At 37.1% G+C, this 20,354-nt stretch overlaps 1 protein-coding gene across 4 annotated transcripts in view; it reads left to right on the top strand.

Annotated features, from left to right (window-relative positions):
- Positions 1–20,354, top strand: part of TRAK2 (trafficking kinesin protein 2) — a 29,662-nt gene that overhangs the window by 4,762 nt on the left and 4,546 nt on the right. For 2 of the 4 annotated variants that reach the window (XR_012777104.1, XM_075511862.1), the window contains exons 2-16: positions 2,543–2,876; positions 3,868–4,062; positions 7,726–7,779; positions 8,568–8,638; positions 9,305–9,421; positions 10,661–10,870; positions 12,702–12,780; positions 14,528–14,658; positions 14,852–14,926; positions 15,596–15,733; positions 17,745–17,824; positions 18,535–18,738; positions 18,874–19,172; positions 19,506–19,784; positions 20,012–20,111. Coding sequence is in view for 3 of the 4 variants with exons in the window: in XM_075511862.1 (XP_075367977.1) it covers positions 2,840–2,876; positions 3,868–4,062; positions 7,726–7,779; positions 8,568–8,638; positions 9,305–9,421; positions 10,661–10,870; positions 12,702–12,780; positions 14,528–14,658; positions 14,852–14,926; positions 15,596–15,733; positions 17,745–17,824; positions 18,535–18,738; positions 18,874–19,172; positions 19,506–19,784; positions 20,012–20,111 (2,069 nt within the window). In the remaining variant the exon portion in view is untranslated. The remainder of the gene's footprint in view (positions 1–2,542; positions 2,877–3,867; positions 4,063–7,725; positions 7,780–8,567; positions 8,639–9,304; positions 9,422–10,660; positions 10,871–12,701; positions 12,781–14,527; positions 14,659–14,851; positions 14,927–15,595; positions 15,734–17,744; positions 17,825–18,534; positions 18,739–18,873; positions 19,173–19,505; positions 19,785–20,011; positions 20,112–20,354) is intronic. The other 2 variants (XM_075511863.1, XM_075511864.1) reach the window with 2 other exon arrangements.

Below are 20,354 nucleotides of genomic sequence, written 5' to 3'. Positions count from 1 at the left end.
GCATTGCCTTTCTTTTTGAGTTTCTTTTCTATTTTCCGTGCACAGATGATCTAGCAAACCTCAGAGCAACTTGGATTCTGTGGGGCAGATGCAAGAGGCCTAGGACTAGTTCTCACTTCTACAAGAGGTCTTTTTCTTAAGCGTGCTGTAGGTACTCCTGGTTTTAGCTTACCGTTTCAAGCCACGTGATAAGCGAAATGTGAAACACACATCATGGAGTAAAATTTAATTTAGAGAGCACCGAAATACACAGATTGAGACAGATACGTATGTATGTATATGAAATGTTGTCCGATATTTCCATTTCTCTTGAGCCTTCCTTGAAGAAAGCCTCCTGAGAGCACTACTCCTGCATATAGGCCATTCTCCAATATTTGAATTCTCCTTGTTTTTTCTATGTTCAGTTAACCTATTTGTAAAAGACTCAAACGTCGATGGGAAATTGGCATATGAGGGAGTAGGGGGACAAAACTGATGAGAAGTACATCTGAGTGGAATTAATATAGTAAATTGACAGTGGAAATAATCTTTATAAATAAAGATTAAAAATAATACCTGAGAAAGTTTTCTGGCTTCTGTTTTGGACACGTCTTTCTGCATGATTTAACAATTTTAATTTCTAGACCATCTTTTTATAGCACAGTCATGTATTTTAAAGCTGTGTTGTAAATTTTATGGGTTTTATCCAAATATATTTAATTGTAATTGTAACTTGCAGAAGGAATCTGCACTTTGGAAGTAGTTTTATAGCTTCAGAGTAAAAGGGTCATGGAGTCACTTTCAGGGTGGTACTGCACAGTGAGTTATCTGTTGAATTTCCAGAGAAGGTGCCCCATGGCACACTAAACTAAAGCTATGAGAAGCATTGGAAATGGGAGCATTAACTTTTATGGTGTTTGCTTATCTAGCAAACTTCTCAAAGGTTTTATAAATGAGGTTGCCCTTTCAATTCAGTAGCTTGATGTTGGCCTCATGCTCTAGAAGACTTTGAGCCAAATGATTTTTTTCTTTTCCTTTTTTTTCCCCTCTTTGGCTGAACTGAGATTGACCCGCAACAAATAGTGTTTCTGCTTTGCACTACTTAGAAGAGAGATTAAATCCAATCTTGAGAGGAAGTAGCATTCATTTTTACATTATTAAAACTCAAAGGAAAAAGATTCAATCAGATTTGTGAAGAAACTGTCCTATGCCGCTGAGTTTTGTCTTGTTCTACAGTGACTCTTTTTATTACAAGATAAAATCATCTTGGCTGTGTGGATCTACAGTAGTCTTCTTAAGTGTCTTCTGCTGTATTGAGTTGTTTTAGAGGGGGGAGGGGGTGCATGCAGTTAATGCTTTTCAGCAATCCATTTAAAAAACAGCCTCTTGAAAAAAATCACAAACTAGTGTTAGAAGCAGCTATACATTCAGATAGCAAATGTTTCTGAAATCTTGGTCTTACTGGTTTTAGTAAGTGTCTAATATGAATAATAATTAAAACTGGTAAATAAAGTACATCTATAAAGAAATAAATGACAAAGCAAGAAGTATGAGCTGACCTTAATGGAAGAAAGTTCTTTTTTGATCTCCTACCAAAGTCTATACGCAGATGAACTGGCAGGCTCTAGGCTTTCTTTAAAAAGCTCCTGCACTGTCCATTTTGATCTTGTCAAATGAGAGGTTGCTACAGACAGTGAGACAAACCTGTGATTGTTGTGCTTGGTGATGGGAGCACTTAGGGAAACTGATAAGAGCAAATTTGAAATTAATGTAAGATTTCGAGAGAATTTTGTGTTTACTGAATATAGGAGGAGGGAAAATGAGACTTCAATTCTCTCTCATTTTATATTTTTCTGTCATCTAGGACTACTCTTGTGTTTTACATGGAAGATGATTAATCAGTCTTGGCAAGGGAATAGCAGAATTTTTACTTTATTAAACTGTTCTGATAGGTTATCTCAATTAGTCATGGTAGTTTAATTTCTGGTTTAAATCCTGCTGAAGAGGAAACACAAATTTTGTCATGATCCACAAAGTAAACTTCTGATAGATGCAATTTTTAATTAACGGACTTCTAAAGGTGAAGAGATTAAAGCAAACAGTCTTATAAAACTTTTTTTTTAACAACCAAACACTAAGAATGATGGTTTAAAATCCTGCCTTTAGAATCCTTTGCCTTAAATAAATGTAGTAGCCTGAAGAAAATTTCTGTTTAGTTGGAGCTGCTGTCCTTTAGAGTCAAAGGCAAATGCCTCATTTCAGTGAATTAACTTGTCATATGCTAAATATTATATGGAAGAGGAAGGTGGTACAGACAAATAGGTAATTGACAAAGTTGATGCTGAAGGTGAGATGTTATGTCTGCAAGGAAAAGACATATTTTCAATGCTACATTTTACACCTAATGTGTAAACTGGGGATGAAAATGATTGTTTACTTTTTTTTTAGTTAGATGATAGTACAGGGAGGAAATTCAGGCTGAAAGAGACAAAGTCATGTTAATTTACCTATGTCATTTGAAAGAGTGACATCTGTTAAACTTTGGCATTCTCTTTGTTTCTAGATGATGGCTGAGCTGAGAAGCTCGTGAAGCTTACATGAAATATCCTATAGATTCTTCTACTGGTCAGTAGTAGCCCAGATGAAATAAGCATGTCCTAAGATGGCAATAGATCTGGAGCATGAACCAGTCTACAGAAGTGAGTTGATGCCAGATTTGTTAGTGTCTCGGTGGCTTGATGGCTCTCACTTACTCTGTCTCTAAACCAAAGCCATCTTTCTACCAAAGGAATAAAGGGACAGTGCCTAATCTGACTACAGAATGCTATTTCCAAAGAATTGAACTGTGAAGAAAGGACTCATGAATTTTGATCACAGGGGCTTGGAGAGCATCTCTGGTAAGTTGAAGAATTAACTGTTACAAATCCTGAGTGTATCTGACATTACAGAACACCAACCTGAAGACAACCTTAAGTTTCACATTCTTTGTATCACTTATCTGATATTGCAAAGGAACAAAAATGGTGAGTCCTTTTAACTAGCTTGTAAAATCAGCTACCACTGTAAAATGATGTTTGTAAAATTCTCAGTGTCAGTAATGGACATTGGCATTTTTTCCATTGAAAGATATTGAAGATAGTCTTCATCTTTAGTGGAAATACTGGAAAGATAATCATTGCATACCTTTGATATGCAGTATTTTAGCAACTTAGAATTAATGTTTCTTTTTTTTTTTCAATAATTGTGAAGAGTTTAAGCGGGGAGACATGACACAGGAAGAGCTAAACTTCCTTTCCAGGATTTTGAGTATCCTGTTTCTCAGAGCATGATTCTATATGGATTATAATGGAATTTTATATTTGTTCCCTGATTTCAAGGCAGTATTCAGTTGATTTTTGTAGTTACCTTAAGATTTTTTACATCTATGTTCATTACCAAACAAAAGGATAAACAGAAGAACAAGAAAAATGTGAATTTTCTTCAGAAAAGGGAAGTGTAACTATGCTAAAGCCAATGAAACCTTACAAAATCAATAGCTGATAAAATATAGGTCTGTGTTTTAGTTCAATTAAGAGGAAAAGATAGAAATTGAAACTCACTACATACATCGTATTCAAGAAGTTGGAGGGAATCATGGCTAGACCAGCTTTCCAGGAAGTTGTGGAGTCAGTTGAGGATGAGGAATTTACAAATATTACAATGTAAATCAAGTATTGATTCAATAAGCATTCTGGTAATTCGTCCAGTAATTCTTTTATAATTCTTTTCAAATCTGCTGAAGGTTTATAAAGTATTTTATAGTATATAGACTATGTACTACTGTAGCAATATTAAATATCTATTGTATTTAATAGTAATGTACTATTACTGGCATTTACTCACTTTCAGATGTCTGCTCCAGTGAGGACCTTCCTGAGGTAGAGTTGGTGAGCATGCTAGAAGAACAGTTGCCAGATTACAAGTTACGAGTGGACTCTCTGTATCTGTATGAAAATCAAGACTGGATTCAGTCCCCTGCCTGCCATGGTCATCCTCCTGAAATCACTTCTCCAGTTCGTGATGAGGAGCCCTTCCGTTACATGAGTAAGTGTATCTGGGCCTAGCATATTTTTTTTCCAATTATTGAAGAGAAAACCGTAAATATAAAATTGATATTATTAATATTATAAAGTGTTCAAATCTGGAAAACTTTGGACAGGTGGAAGAAAAAGCTGAGTTCAGGGGAAGTGCTTGTAGTTCAGCACTGCAATTCTAAGGGCTGACCTAGCACGTCCCATGGCTGCCTGATCATTAGATTTCATGTAGAAATAAAGAGTGGGAACATGTGATAGTGAAAAAGAGGCAGGAACCTAGAACTGTGCTAGATTAGATGTAGTACGAGAGGTATGGAGTAGGCAGCAGCTCTGTTTTCAGGAACGTTAATGATGCTGTGGTTCTTTTGATGATGTTTGCCCTGATGTTTTTTGTCAATGTTGCTTTTGAAATGCTGTTAATGGTTTCTTCTGGAGATAGAAATGGTGTGAATGCCAGATAGGTGGGTACTAGATCAGTGTTGATCACTGCCTTCCAGTTTTGAAAATACTACGTAACTTATCCTTAAACCTAGCAGATCATAAGGAAGAAAATGGTCAGCTTCCAATCTCTTGAAGAAACCTTCAATATGTTAAAAATCAAACTTATAGAAGGCTGCCAAAAGAACTGAACACTTACTTGCCTGTAGTTTCAAGTGTTTTCATGTGAAAAGAGGAGAATGCATTGTAATCCCTTTGGAGAAATGGGGAAGTCCTGTTTCCTCCATATATTGGAACTATTGGACCTGGGAGAGTGAACTTGATATTTGTATACAACCTTGGTATTTATATACAGTCTGTAATGATTACCTCTTCCTTGTACATGCCACCTTTGAAAGGGTTTTTTTGTTGTTGTTTGTGCTTTAAGCCTCCACCCAGAGTTTATGGCAAATGACTGAAATATTACTTCCTAAGAATGCAGTACTCAACAATTTAAAGCAATCTTGCTTGTTATCAGTTGAACTTGCAGGCTTGGAACTTTTTTTAACTGTGTAAAGTATTTGGAAAGCCACTTAATATTTATTGCTCGGTCTGCTTCTGATAATAATATTGCAAGCATAAATGATTTTTTAGTTGAGTGAACACTTTTGTAGTTCACTGGAAGCAGTTGTGTAGTCAGTGGGGTGTGTACTTGCCTCTAGTAGCATCAGAGTCTGTCAGTGCTGGAAGAAACTTTACATCAAATGTGGCTCTGCTGAAGCTCTCTGGTCAACACCTGGAGTTCCAGTGTGATGAAGCACAGAGCTCTGAGAGAAAGACCTTCAGTCAGCGTGAGCCTGCATTTCCAAACTGCAGTGAGAGGGAGGGGTTTTATCAGCAATGTTTTAATGAAGGCAGTCATGTACTATTTGGCTGTCAAGGCACTACAGAAAGTGATGTCTTCCTCTTCCACCCAGTGAGTTCTTTCTAACTATAGAAAGTGTCTTGTGAAAATAGTAAACTGTTTGTGAGAGTTTTTTGAACGGTTGCCATAGATGTTTTCTTGACATTCTCAAAAAACAATGTAACAATGAGTGACATTAAGTTAAAAGATAACTGTTAGGCATAACGTACAAAACTAATTCTATCATTTAAGAACACTGTCGTAACTGCTGAGTCACATAAACTCAAGACAAATACAGTTTATGTTTCTCCTAGAAGCTGTCCAAAGGGATTGAATGTAGTAGTCATCATATTAGCTATTTTGAGCCTAGTAACTTACAGGGAGATACTGGGAACATCCCAGACAAATACAGATATAAATCAAGATCTACTTATAATCATTGCTGAATAGCTTGTTAGGTGAAATTTGTGTCTTTCTTTCTGTTGACTGGAATTGGGAATAAATGTGACAATCATACTCTTGAAGTGTAACTTGGGTTTCTTATGTGTATATCTCCCCCTCCCTATATATGTATGGAAACATTTTTAGAACTTTTTCCTAAAGCGAATGCTAAACTCATGGTTTGAGTGAATTTGTGGTTGACATCCAAGAGAAAAAAACCCAAACCAGTTATTACACTTGAGCTCCTCCTCTTTTTATGGCTGCTGCTGTCTATTAGAAGGAGGTTTACCCAATGACCAGTTGAGTTCCCACTGGCAGTGTTTTCAGTGGGAGGTGGAAGAATATTTTCTGCGTCAACTATGGTAGCATAAGAAGCCCTGAATTACAAACCATCTGTCTTTAGAACTACTTTGTATGTGTGAATAAAGAGAGATGGCACAACATAACAAGAATATTAACCAAAATGAAGAATTGATTGCAGCTTTCACTTGGCGAGGTGAGTGAGGAGAGATTGCACATGTGTGTGTTCACAAGAGAGAATTATAACAAACTATGTATAATTTTGATCCTTAACTGTGAGAAAATAACAAAAGTTGTATGGAGCTAAGTTTCAAAGCTGTTAGTTCTGTGATTTCATTTATCAGAGTAAATACATTTGCTTTTGATTTTAGGAACCTACCTACCTGAGTAACCTTGTATGTAATTAGTGTAAATCTTTATTGAGGTGACTTAGCACTGGATAGAAACTTTTAACTTGAAATCACCTGATGGGAACAGTTACCACAGGAGCGCTGGCTATAATATTTTGCATGTAATGGCTGAAACTTCCTTATGCATATGCAGTGCATTTTCCAAATACTGGTAAGCCAGATGAGTTTGGAGTCCCCTCTTGGCAACCAATATCAGCAACCAAGCAGTACAGTAAAATTGACCTCCCAAATGCGTGTTATGCTACTGATAGATAGGTACTTTAAATTTTGTGAAGAGTTTCTATTTTTGCCCTGCTTAGACATATAATTAGTAAATGACACTGCTGTAAGTTGAAAGCTCCTAAATACTTGAACAGTATGTGTTGGGTTTTTATGCCTACTGATCTTGATAAAAAGCGCTTGATTTGTTAGTTTGATTTATTTTCCTGTTCAGCTCTTAGAGAAACAGTTCAGTAAACCTTTTTCTTCTGTATTTTTCTTTCTGTTCTCCTGTCTTTCACAACTACAAGAAAGTTTCTTTCTATATTAAAATGCAACTTGTTTTTTTTCGTAGCATAGCCTTAGTGTTATGTTTTAAAAGGCTAATTATGGACATTATGTATGTAAAGGACATACATAGCTTATATAACATATGTAAATGAAGTTAGTGTGGACTTCAGCTTGGCACTTCACTATCTCATAATTAAGTGTGCAGTCCTCAACAAGAACAAAGAAAAATCTGAGAACCAATACCACTGTGTATTCAGAGTATGAATCAGATTTAAAGAAGGTAAAAGAGTCAAGGAAATCTTCACAAATAGATTTAGACCAAATCCATAGTAATCTCATTTTGCAGTGCAGTGATGATGGAATTAGTTTCAAAACAGGTTAACTTAGACCTTCAGTTGAAGCAGATACTTTTATATTTGTTAAATTTATATTGCTGCCTTCTTTACTTTCATGATCCAGATCCCATAAAGCCAAAAGAACAAATTTCTGTTGAATTTGGACAAGCACAAACATCCATCACCTGCAAGTGAGATGTGTAATTCTGCTCCTGAAGGGAATCATATTTAAATGGTTCTTTAAAAGTTCTAAGAAAGTTTTAATAGTGTAAAAAGTATGTTTACACATGCAAATAAAGAACCTATTTCCTTACTTTTAATTCTTTCTCCTCTTTGTTCTTTTTCCCCCCCATATCTTTCATTTTCTGTCACTCTAGCTCTTGTTGAACTTCCTCCTTCCTCCTTGGCTGGATCTCACAAATTTGCACAAGGTAATTAAGATTTCTTCTTTACTAGCATCTTCTGTTTCTCAGGACAAGAACTAGAGCAGACCAGTGCATTGTGTTTTAGCACTGTGTTTTGTTCAGTGTTGTTGCAAATTCTTTACGCTTTGTTTATTCTTCATTCAGTCCTGTTTTTCAAATGCTGCTTGTTCTCAGTTTTTAATAGTTTTACAAACACTTCAAATGTCAAAGTCACTCAATCAGTAAGATAGGATTTATTGCTACATCTAAATTGCAGACATACATTATCCCATTTCTTTTTAACTGTTTCCAAGATGATCAAGTACTTAATAAACACGTTTTCATGGCTAGTCTCTGAGGTCTCCATACTTCCTTTGTATAGCTGTCACACACACTAATGGGAATTTTGTTTCAAGGGTAAAGTCTGCAGGTGTATTGAGCTGTATTTGGATATGCTCCAATATACTCTTCTGTCTCTCCCCAGCAGGCTGGATGATTTAATAGCTTAGCTGTATTAAAAAAGATGATCTTAAGAGATTTTTCTCCTTTTTCTAAATTTGAAGGATGTGTGAGCATCTCAAGTTTCAGCTAATATTGCTGAAAGCTGTAAATGTTCAATACCTCATTGTATCAGTCTCCCAAATGAGTATTGTTTCATATTTCTGAAGTTAAGATGCATTTTCATAGCCTCCACTAGTTTCATCAATGAAGTACTGTATTTGTATATAAACAACATCATCTGAGTTTTAGCTCTCTCCCTTCCCAGCAGTCTTCTTGTACTTAAGCTACTTCACTAAGTGTTTTCCTCTTCTCAGTTCTTGGCACAGATAACGTGGAGCAGAAAACCTACAGTGATGCTGACATGGTCAAACATCTGTTAGCTGAGGTATGCTTGTCTCTGTAATACTATGTTGATATATTTGAGGACATGTATTTGAGGAAGGGTTTTATTCACCTGCTTGAAATTTTGGTTCAGTTGTCTTCAGGAGCTGCTTATCAAACACATGGGTAATGAGAAGCTGCCCATTTGGTTGCACCGTCTCAGAAACAAAATTTAGCAAAACTGTGGGCACCCATGGAGCCAGTGAGGTGTAAGAAAGAAACAGCTTTCTTCTGCTTTCCTGTTGCTCCTTTGCTTCTACCCTCTCATCACTATTCAAGTTAAGCAATCTGTTCTGGAGAAAGTGTCACTTGAAAGACCACAGTCCTAAGTATATGTGGCTTCTTTGTATGATTCAACAGAGCCCATATGACTTCTCCAGTACTCAGCACAAAAACGAAAACTGTCCCCAGGTTTGGTGCTTTCCCCTCCTGCTGTTACTGCAAATGACTGTGGAAGAGAATGTGCTATGTCAAGAAATACAGTTATGGATGTGTTCTGAATCCAAATGATGAAGCATTCATCATTGTTCTAACAATGTTGATCCATTTGAGAGTGAAGGGGGTTGTCAGAGTGGTGATGCATTAAACAACAGCTAGGAAAATCTAAAACTACTCTGAATTTAAACCTTACCTGATCAAAAGTAGACATTTGTTCTCATTTTGTGAGCAGAAAGATCGGGACCTGGAACTGGCAGCTCGAATTGGACAAGCCCTCCTTAAGCGAAACCATCTGTTGACGGAACAGAATGAAGCACTAGAAGAACAGTTAGGACAAACTCTAGATCGAGTGAGTGATCTTCCTTTCCCTTTTTGTTCTCCCCTTTCCCTTTTTGTTCTTGATGAAAGTAAGAGGGCTAATAGAAATATATTATTTCATTGTGAAAGCCAGGTGATTGCTGCTCTCAAACTACAGAAGTATACTTAGATGTCGTTCTCGTAATTGTCATCCTTCAGTCAGGTTTCTCGGTCCAAGAATTGACTGTGAAGACTGCATATTGTGATTACTGAGAAATTACGAGAATGTTAGGTATTACTATGATACATCTACAGCAGGATTGCATTTTCAAAGTGTTTGTTTTGACCATCAGTCTGATATCCCACCATTAAACTAAGAATCTAATAATCTAAGTCAAAATAAGTAGTTGGTACCTGACATGACCTGCTACCTAACAATCTTACAGGTGAGGAAACAGCCAGAAAATGAGCTGGCTTAATGGGGTGCTTACACTAAGAATAATAAGTAGAATGTAATGAAAACTGAATTCTGCTCAAGTTCTTTACTCCAGCTCTTCCTTTTAAGCACAGATTCTGGATCTAATCTTTTCTTTGTTTTTCTTTCTTAAGAAAGAATTAAATAGTTGACAAACAATAAAGTAACAAACCAAAGTTTTTTAACCCTGGGGTCAACAGATGTAGTCTGAATTACAGTGAAATGGATTCAGTTGCTTGTATTAAAAACATACTCATAATTAGCTGTAGGACAGCATAGACTTACGTATTCATATAAAAATTTAAATATGCAAAACAGAATTTATCTAAATGAGATCTGTCTCTTCTCTTGTTTTTATTTGTCCTACACTTCATTTAATGTATAGACTGGGGGGTACCAGTCTATACATATAAATACATGTCTATCAGTCCTTTTCTCCAGGAAGTTACAGTTCAGAAAAATGGTCATAATCAAAATGATAGTTAGTATGTTGAAATCTAAACATATATCAAAGCAGCTGGAAAATTATTTTGAAGTAAACCGTTAAAAAAGTACGTTCTGTTGTCCATTCTTGTGTTTTCTTGAATTTTCAGTCTCCTTTATAGTGTTAAAATTGTGATTTTTGTGAACTCCTATAAAATAAATAGAGGATGAATCTTCTGTGCAAATATAAATAAATGTATAATGACTTCTGAGCTATTTTTTTAATCTCATTTTAGACTGGAGCAGTGATGTTCCAAGAGGCTGCATAAATAGTAGAGTAATATTGTATAGCTAAAGTATATTTCACAAGCTGGTGATCTTCTTCTGTCATAGGTTAACCAGCTGCAGCATGAACTGTCAAAGAAGGACGACCTGCTTCGTATTGTTTCGATTGCTTCTGAGGAGAGTGAAACGGATTCCAGCTGTTCCACACCACTTCGTTTCAATGAGTCTTTCAATGTATCACACGATCTGTTGCAGTTGGATGTCTTGCAAGATAAACTCAGAGAGCTGGAAGAGGAGAACCTTGCTCTCCGATCAAAGGTATATCCAACTTAGAGTGTATACCATATATGCTGGATATGAAATAAATCCAGATGGTTAAAAAATCCAGCATCTGGGCTTCTCTTGAAGCGTATGACTATTTTGTATCGCTGTATACAAATCATACCCCAACACACTTTCCCTCCATCCCCCTTACCCTTCTGTTTCCTTCACTACTCCTCATTATCTCAACAGTCCTCTAGTAGTCCTTCCTGAATGCCTGTATGGTATGTGAAAGAATATGGGGATGTATGTAAGCACCCAGCAAAAGTACTTGGACCCATCAGGCCCTCAAGCTTGTGCAACCTGTTTTGACATAACTCTGACTAGTAGTAGTATTTTGAGAATTCCATTGTGTTGCCGTTACATTTTTGTCAGCCTGTATTCAGTATTAAGAGTTAATAAGTTTCAAATTCTTTTAAAGACACACTTAGTTTTGACTATGTAATTAGTCTCTGTATTTTAATTGGTCTCTCTTGTGTATAAAACATGAATACAGGCACTGTGCCTTTACAAGGATAGAGACTAAATGGCCAGACAAAATAATGGCTATAAAAGTCATGGAACTAACAGCAAAGGTTGCAAGAATCAGAATCTACATATGCGGTGTCTCTTCTTCGGAGGGGGAGAGTGGAACTTGTAAAATAGGAGATTGGTTAACAGTGGGTTCTTTTGTTGTTTTTAAGAAAAGGGGGGTGTTGTTTGTAAGAAAGGTGGGGTTTTTTTTTAAATTTAGTGTTTGTGGTTTTTTTTTTTTAATGTGAGCCTTTTTAATGTAAGCTTGTTGCAGCAGTACAACAGAGACTAGATTCTTTTAATGTGAACAAAACATACTTTTCTCCTTGTTTTGTCTCCAAAATATTCAGCCTGAGATGCACATCCTTCCTAAAACTCCCTAAGACCAAAGGGATAGTTTAGTAGTGCTGTAGGAGAAGAAAGAGGAGAAGATCAGACTTTTATTATGCTCCTGACCCTGTACATGATTACAGAACTTTACAGAACAGGGATTAATTCAGTCTACCTTCGTGTGAAAAAATGGAGTTGAAAAGAGGCTGCTGTCATTCTGTGATACAACTTAACCTTCACTGACTTGAAATAGCCTCAATCACATTGAGCCTGTATTTGCTTTTTTTTTTTATTTTCATGTGACAGTATTATGTAAAGAAGTGTTTTTGCCTGCACTTGTGTAGCTGTATTTCTACTTGCTTGGATAATCTTTTTTTTTACTAAGTTTTACAGTGAGTCACTTACTGGCAAACAATCCTCAATATAGAAGACTTACCTGTGCAGAATTTAAGATTATTATCCTCACAATTGAAATGGAAGTGGGAATCTAGTATGCTTGATGTTGTTTAGACCTGTTGTGATACTCGGTCTCTGGCCCAGAAAATTTACGGTCTAAATAGACTAGTTGGGGAATATGGAGAAAAGCTGTTCTACTGAGAACTTTTCAGTGCCATAAAAGATTTGGCTAACGTTGTTCAGTTTTCAATATTTCTTTGCCTTAACAAGTTTTGAAGCAAATTCAATTGCTTGCTTCTGATTACTGTGTTGGTTTACTTTTACAAATTAAATATATTTGCAACAATGTTCTATTGGAGGTGAGAGATCAGGTTTTTTTTCATGTGTCTTTCACTGAAAAGACCTATACAATTCAGGGAGACAGGTTATGGTGGAAAAAAATGGTTAGGAAGTATAGCCAGATGCATAGGAATTATAAAGATAGATAGAGAGGAGACTCTTCAGTTGCAAGAATTTCAGAAATAAAAATTTATAACATTAATATATGTATAGATAAACTGAAATTGGAATACCAGTAATTTTTTTGAAGGCTTGCCATCTGAAGACAGAAACCATTACATATGAAGAGAAGGAACAGCAGCTGGTCAATGACTGTGTCAAAGAGCTCCGTGAGTATCCAGGCTGTATCTTGCAATGGCAAAATGGTATTTGAAATACATAGTGCCTACACCTTCTTAGTTATCCCTGAATCAAAAAATAAGCTTCAGTAGTTTATGCCAATTATTCAAGTCTTGCTCTTTACCCAATTGCAAAATTGTTTCTGTATTTCATCGAGTTTCATTCTGGTATCCAACTGCAGGTATGTGTACCGTTTTTAGAGAGAGAAAATGAACACAAAATCTAATGTCCATAAACCTCCTAAACTGAAGCTTACAGACACTGGAAAATCAACAAAATATACTTCTTGTATAGAGTATTCAGCACACTTGAGACTGAAATGTATCAGTGCATAGACTCTTAAATGCTCACTCTAAATTACTATATATCTATGAACACATTAGGGTTGGTTTTTTTTAAAATATATATTATGAACCAAAGCATTTAAATTGTCAAATGTTTTAATTTGTCTAGAACAGTTTTCCATATTTGCTTTGGGGACTACTTATTTGCAAAGAATTGCAGCTACTCTTATACAAATGCATGTTAAGTATTCTGAAACAATAAGGAAAAACCTTTTTTTGTGTGTGGTGATTGTGTAATCTGGTGGTACAGTTTTTTATCTGTAGTCATTTGATGTGTGCTACTTCCTTTTGTGCATAATAAGCTTATATTTTAAGATTTTTTTTTTTTTTTTTCTGTATGACCACCATAAAGAAGGCTGGGTTGCTGCTTGATTTTTCTTGTTCCAGATGAGCATAAAATACTATGAATTGATACTTGGTTGTTAATTTACTCTGTTCCCTCTGAGAAAATATATATCCTTTGCAAATAGAAGTTAATTCATGTAAGCTCTCCTGTTTTCCTTCAATGAGAATGTCTGTGAGTTCTGTTTTGTCCAATTCTGTAGCACATATAGGCATGCTAGGTGATGTGGACTCACAGAAAGACTCTTCTCCCAAACAATGTCTAGTCTACAGCTTTAAAATTTGTATCTTCAGGAAAGAGGTGTCTGACTGTGAGCTTAAATGTCCACAGGCCCATGAGCAGGACCTTGTTCTGCAGTAAATCTGTGAGGTACAATAACCACTAGATTGATCAGACTTTCTTATGACTTTGCTATGCTTTCAGGGCAAGTATACAAGCAAGACTAACTGCATAAAAATAGTTCAGCTTTTTGAGTTGCTTTGTCATCTCACTTGATGAAGTGCTTGCTCAAAGAAAAAAGAAACTGGAAATTGTATGCAGTGGGTCTTTGCGGAATAGATAGTGACCAGAATCAAGAGCTAAATGTGTGTATGTTACGCTTGACAAGGTCTGACAAAATACCTTTGCTTACAGAGGACAGTAGTTAATAACAAGATCTATTCAGAGCCTGACTTCTTCAGCATATTCCAAGTCTGGCCTTGGTCATGAGCCAGTATGTCATTTGAAATTGTTTATAGCAGCTTACCTTGGATTTTATTATGGTCATTTCACATACCTGTATGTATTTCAGGTTCTGCATACTTAGCTCTTAATATGTTACACCTGCATTTGAAGTTAACTCTCTTTCTCCTCCTCCCCACTGTTTATCTTTTCCTTATGGATGTTCTAAGGCACCTACTTTTATGTACTATGAATTGATTTCCTAAGAGTATTGGTCATTTTGCAGATCATTGTTGACTTTCACTGATCTTTTCTGGGGTTTGGGTTTGGTTTGGTTTTTTGTCATGTGTTGGGAAAAGCTCTCTACTAAGTTCCTTTTATGTTTTGTAGGGGAAACAAATGCTCAAATTTCCAGAATAACAGAGGAGTTGTCAGAGAAGAGTGAGGAGTTGGTTCGCTACCAGGAAGAGATCTCATCCCTCTTGTCTCAGATTGTTGATCTTCAACATAAACTCAAAGAAGTAAGGGAATGCTGATGAAGAGTGTATGCGTGCGCGTGTGTGTGCATGCCAGTGCTTACAGCAGGTAGAAATTGACTTGCAAGCCAGGGGCTTACACTGCAAGAGAGTGGCTGTTTCAGGAAGGTATGGCAGAGGATCAACTCTCTCAGGGAAATCGGCTGAGAAAGTGATGAGCACCTTTTTGTGCTTTCAGCATGTGATTGAAAAGGAGGAGCTGAAACTTCACTTACAAGCTTCCAAAGATGCTCAGAGACAACTGACAGCAGAGGTACTTCAGGCTTTTTTTTTATATATATATATATATATATATACACACACGCATTTAGATAAATGTTTGGAATAGAATACAAGAGAAAGACTAAGAGAGAATGGGAACTATTGCTTTTTAATTATATGGGGCATTTCATTTTTCATTGTGGTTGGAGTCATATGATTGGAGGAGAAGAATAATTATTTTTATTTAATTCTACACAGATATTTTTGTAGTTCACAGGAGTATGACAGGCAAGGAAGGTGTTCCAAGTAGGGAGGTCTTACTATTCTTAGTAGTTACGAGAAAAAGAGTGGTTTAGTGTGAATATTACTGATTATATCAACAATACTGTAGCTCACTAGATTTTAAGGAAGTTCTCTTTTTTGCTGGTTCTGCATCAGCAGTTACTTTATTTGCAGAGTTTTTCGATGCATGTTCCTTTGGATTTTATCATACTTTTTCCTCTTTCCAGTCTTAATTTGGACTTCATGCTTCCCCACTAAAATCAGTGCGGGTGCTGTGCTGACTGTTGTCCATTCCAGATGTTGGCATGTGCCGTGCAGTTGGAAAAATGTTACAGTGTTGAATAAGTCAGTACAGGTTTCTGTAGGAGTTAGTTCAGTTTCATTCTGTCTTTTCTTTGAAGCTTACTGGTATCACGTGATGGCCTCTTTTCTCTTTCAGCTACATGAGTTGCAAGATCGGAATGCAGAGTGTCTAGGGATGTTGCACGAATCACAAGAAGAAGTGAAGTTGCTGCGCAGCAGAGCCAGCTCTGTTGCTTGTCTCTGCCACCACCAGTCATGTGGAGTATTTCCTGTGGTAATAAATACCGCTAGCATGGCATACACCTACTGGCACATATGGCCTGTAGTAGCATACAACTATATGGGTAAAACAGCCATTACAGGAGCTGCAGCAGGAACTATTTCATAGTAGGCAAAGGAGCTGATCTAATGGTTTTTCAATTATTTAATGTGTACACTTTTGAGAATTTTGTGTATTAGGAAACTAACCATTCACTTGACACTTTGTGATAGTAAAATTATTTTTCCTTTTTATATGTCCTTTCTGTTAAATAAGGGAATTGGCAAGTTGTACAGCTAGTGCTCAGTTGTGCTAGTATATTGTTCAATGTTGATGTGAATTTTAATAACCTGACAGTGTTTCTTTAAGAAACAAAGCATCTTTTCAAGAGTTCAAAGAGTGGTTTTTTTCTTTATGTAGTTTATGATGTAATTTTATGTCCTTATCTTGAGAGATTAAATTTTAAGCATCATCAGAAATGCATGACTGTAGGCGAATTGCCAGAGATGACTAAACCAATGGAAAAGGGTTAAAGGCATTTATTTTCCTCTCCTTATTAGTATCAGGTATGTTCTTTCATGAACGAGTGATTTAGATTGCTTAAAAAATCACCATCAAAGGTACTGGCAAAAGTGATTTTAATGTGATTTATAAAAGTGCAACTTAACAAAGTTAGATGGCAAGGTTCACTGTATTAATTACTGCATGGAAGAAACATACACAGGAAAATTGGGTTACACTCAAGTTAAAGTGATTCACAGAGAGACCAAGGATACAAAAGGGTATGGAGGACCCTCCCGTTGAGTCATGAGCTTCAGAATAGATCCCCTTGCTTTTTAAACTCCTGATGGAGTTTAGGTGCGGCTAGGTCTAATCTTAGTCTCAGACTTGGACAATGGTTTATGTCTAATGGAAGGAATATGAAGAGTAAGGAAGACCCTCCCCTTGAGTCACGAGGTTCAGAATAGACCCCCTTGCTTTCTAAATTCCTGATGGAGCTTAGGTGCGGCTGGGTCCAATCTTAGTCTCAGACTTGGACAACGGTTTATGTCTAAGGGATTATATATGCAAAATTTATCAATTCAGCATGCAATCAAAGTTACCAAGATAGAATCAATGTTACCATACTACAAGGTTATTCACGATATTGGTCCCTTACCAAAGATCTGCCATAGGTAAAAGGTCTCTCTTCCTCGAGGAGCAACCTTGAGAGGTTTCCTAGCTCAAGGGGAGATCACCGCCATGCAGCCATGCTGCCTAGCAGGGAGAGCTCAAAGAAGGCTCACTTTGGCTGTCATATTTATAGATAAAGTGGTTGGCTCGTAGTCAGATTACATCGATAGGAACGATATGCATGAGACTCCTTGTACCCACAGCTTTCTTTGTTCCTTGATGAATGAGTGTTGGAAAAGCCACCCACTATTCATGCATTAACTGCATGATCGGTGTTCCAAGCTCATATGCATTGATGCTCACTGTGTAACTGCTCCTTTGTGGGTTTTCAGAGAACAGATTGGGACCAGAGGAGTTCATGGCCTGGTCACGGCTCAGGCCTTTACCTCCTTTGGAGCCTGTATCAAACTACTGCTAGTTTGGTTAAGAGGTTGAGTGCATCTGTCACATGTTCCGATTACTGTACTCTCAAAAACTTCTGGGCTGCGCTGGGAATTTGTCAGGTTTTGGTTGTTCTGTGTATACAAAATCCTTCGCGTACGTGTTTGGCATTGTAAGAAGTGCTCTTACAATTGTAGCTTAACTTAAGAAACCAACATAAAGAGTACCAAGAAAAAGATGTTGCTAATGAAAACTGAACTCATACTGGTTATACATGGGTGTAGTTACAGTGGAAAACTACCCCCTATGCCCTTCCTTCAGAGACCGAAAGGTCTGTCTAAAACATACTGTGATACCAGGAAAACAAACGGAGATTTTTTGAGTATTTTTTTAGAGATGTTTTCTGCTAAAATTGTTAGGAGAAAGACTTGAATCTAATTTGTCAACTCCTCTGATTTCCATTTTTCTCTAGGATTCCCTTGCAGCAGAAATTGAAGGGACAATGAGGAAGGAATTGAGTCAGGGTGATGAATCCGTTCTCTCCAAGCAAAAGTATGTTTTCAGATCTCTATGTGCTATTTTGATATTTTTACATATGCTTGTATTAAGGTGAAACTGATTTCTGGAAATCTATAAATGTGAATGTTCCCTCTGTAATAAGTTTTCTACATAACTTAATAAAAAAAGCCTTGTAGTATTTGGTAATCTTTTCAACTTTAAAACCTACTATTCTTATTTGATTCTATGAGGAAGTTGGGAATTTGCTAAAAGGATGTTATTTCATTCTTTAATTTGTGAGATTTTTGATGCAAATTCTCTGATGCACAGCACTAGTTTTATCCCTCTTAATGCTTATAGAAAAATTCTCAGGCAAATGAAATTATAGCTGAAAGAATGATAACAGTTTCCAAAGCCCTGAACACCTGTTCCTGGATCTCTTACTTCTGAGCAAGAAGTAATAAAGTAAATATATGCTTCTGAAAGCATATATAAATTAAATAAATAAAATATGTGCTCCTGAATGTTCTCAAGTGGTTATCAGTTCAGGTCTTTCAGGTTGAAGTAAGTGGTAATTCTGGTATTTAATAGAGTAGTACTCTTGAAAACATGAGTGTCTTGGGCAATCCTGTTTTTCTGGGCTTAAATCATTTTAGTTAGATCTCCGCAGACTTTTGAAAGTCTGTTGTTCAGAGCTTTTTCTTTATTCTATCTTTTTCAAAATGCTTCTGAAAACCACATTTGCTTGCTTGTCTTTTCTGCAGGGTTCAACAGAAACGAGTATTTGACACTGTCAAGGTTGCTAATGTCACTCGTGGCCGCTCCTCTTCCTTTCCTGCCCCGTTGCCAATCCCTGGATCTAATCGGTCAAGTGTTGTTATGACAGCACAGCCCTTCCAGTCTGGCGTACACCAGTTGGAGAGCCACACACAGATGACCCAGAGGAGCAGCTCTGAGAAGAATTTGAAGTAGGAAACACAGCCTGTATCTTCTTTCCAAGCTAACTTATTCAAAACTAAATCCAGACTGGACCTCTGCTGTGTAAGAGAGAAATAGTTAATTTAATGGTCTTAATATCTATTATTATTTGATGTTTCTCACAGACACACTCATAATCCTGGCCAGCCGGGAACCCGTGGAGACAATGACTTAGTTACAGCTCTGCACAGGCTCTCCCTCCGTCGTCAGAACTACCTGAGTGAGAAGCAGTTCTTTGAGGAGGAATGGGAGCGAAAAATGCACTTGCTGGCTGAGCAGAAGGACGGGGCTAGTGGCTGTAGTACGCCAACAGAAAGCTGTTTTTCCCCGGGTACAAACTCAGAATTCACTGATCTGTCTGCCAGCTCTAGTAATCTCCGTGTCCTCCTACCAGAAAAATTGCAAATCGTCAAACCCATTGAAGGTAAGAAGATGATCTTCCTTCTCTCAGCAGAAAAGGATTTTACATTGTTGGTGTGTGTATAGCTAGGTACGATAGGCAGTAAGAGGAAGTAGTAGTATTTGGTAGGCTATGTGCCAACTAGCTCATTGGTATCACTTTCTACTTGGCTTTCTTACACGGTGCTAAGTCTTGGCTTTACAAAGCTGGGCTTTATCTTGGCATTGCCATCCAAGTGCATCATGTGTATCACGGTGTCAGCACCAGTTGGCTGGAGTTGTTTTGATCATGAATTCTTGTAACTCAATACAATAGTAGGTAATGGCTCTCTGAGACTCTTCTCTTTTGTCATACCAGGATCTCAGACCCTTTTTCATTGGCAGCAGCTTGCTCGACCCAACCTAGGCACCATTCTTGACCCAAGACCAGGTGTTGTTACAAAAGGTTTTACCCCTCTGTCTGACGATACTGTGTACCACATCTCTGACTTGGAGGAGGATGATGAGGAAGAAGGTGAAGGAGGTATAACATTTCAAGTGCAACAGTCCTTCCCGGAGGAAAAGAAGTGTACAGTGGCAAAGCCAGTGGCAGGGATTTTCCTGCCACCTATTACTTCAGCAGCAGTACCATGCACCGGTAAGAAGCATTGTTAGTGTTTTTTCCTCTTTTTATTTTGCAGTGTCTTTTTCTTAATGGAAAGTACTTGACCTTGTGACAATGCTGTCTTTGCTGTCTTTGTTCTTTACTTTAAAAAAAAAAAAAAAAAATTAGCAGTGATAATAACATTATCTTAAACTTGCTTTGATTAGTTCTCATCTCTCTTTATTTTTACCCTCAATGGATGTAAATTCTCCATGTTGCAGCCTCAAATCCAGGGAAGTGTCTGTCTTCCACAAATTCCACGTTTACCTTTACTACCTGTAGGATCCTTCACCCCTCTGATGTCACTCAAGTTTCTCCCAGGTATGATGACTGCTGACATCCTAAATGTTGCTGCATAGGATGAAACGGTTGCTTTCTGGCTTCTGATATATGGACCAGTTTTAAAAAATACCAAGGCAGCTAGGCAACACATAGGATGTTACTCATACAAATAGTTGTAATTACAAAGGGGAAAGTTGAAATTCTCTAGAGTGAGAGTTAAATCACGTTAGGGTAACTTAAAGGAAGTAAATTTATACTCCTAAATAGCAAATGCCATGTATC

Source organism: Mycteria americana, chromosome 9, assembly GCF_035582795.1.
Source record: "Mycteria americana isolate JAX WOST 10 ecotype Jacksonville Zoo and Gardens chromosome 9, USCA_MyAme_1.0, whole genome shotgun sequence".
Taxonomy (NCBI): Eukaryota; Metazoa; Chordata; class Aves; order Ciconiiformes; family Ciconiidae; genus Mycteria; species Mycteria americana.
Note: the sequence above shows the minus strand (reverse complement) of the source record. Positions and strands in the feature narration are given on the sequence as shown.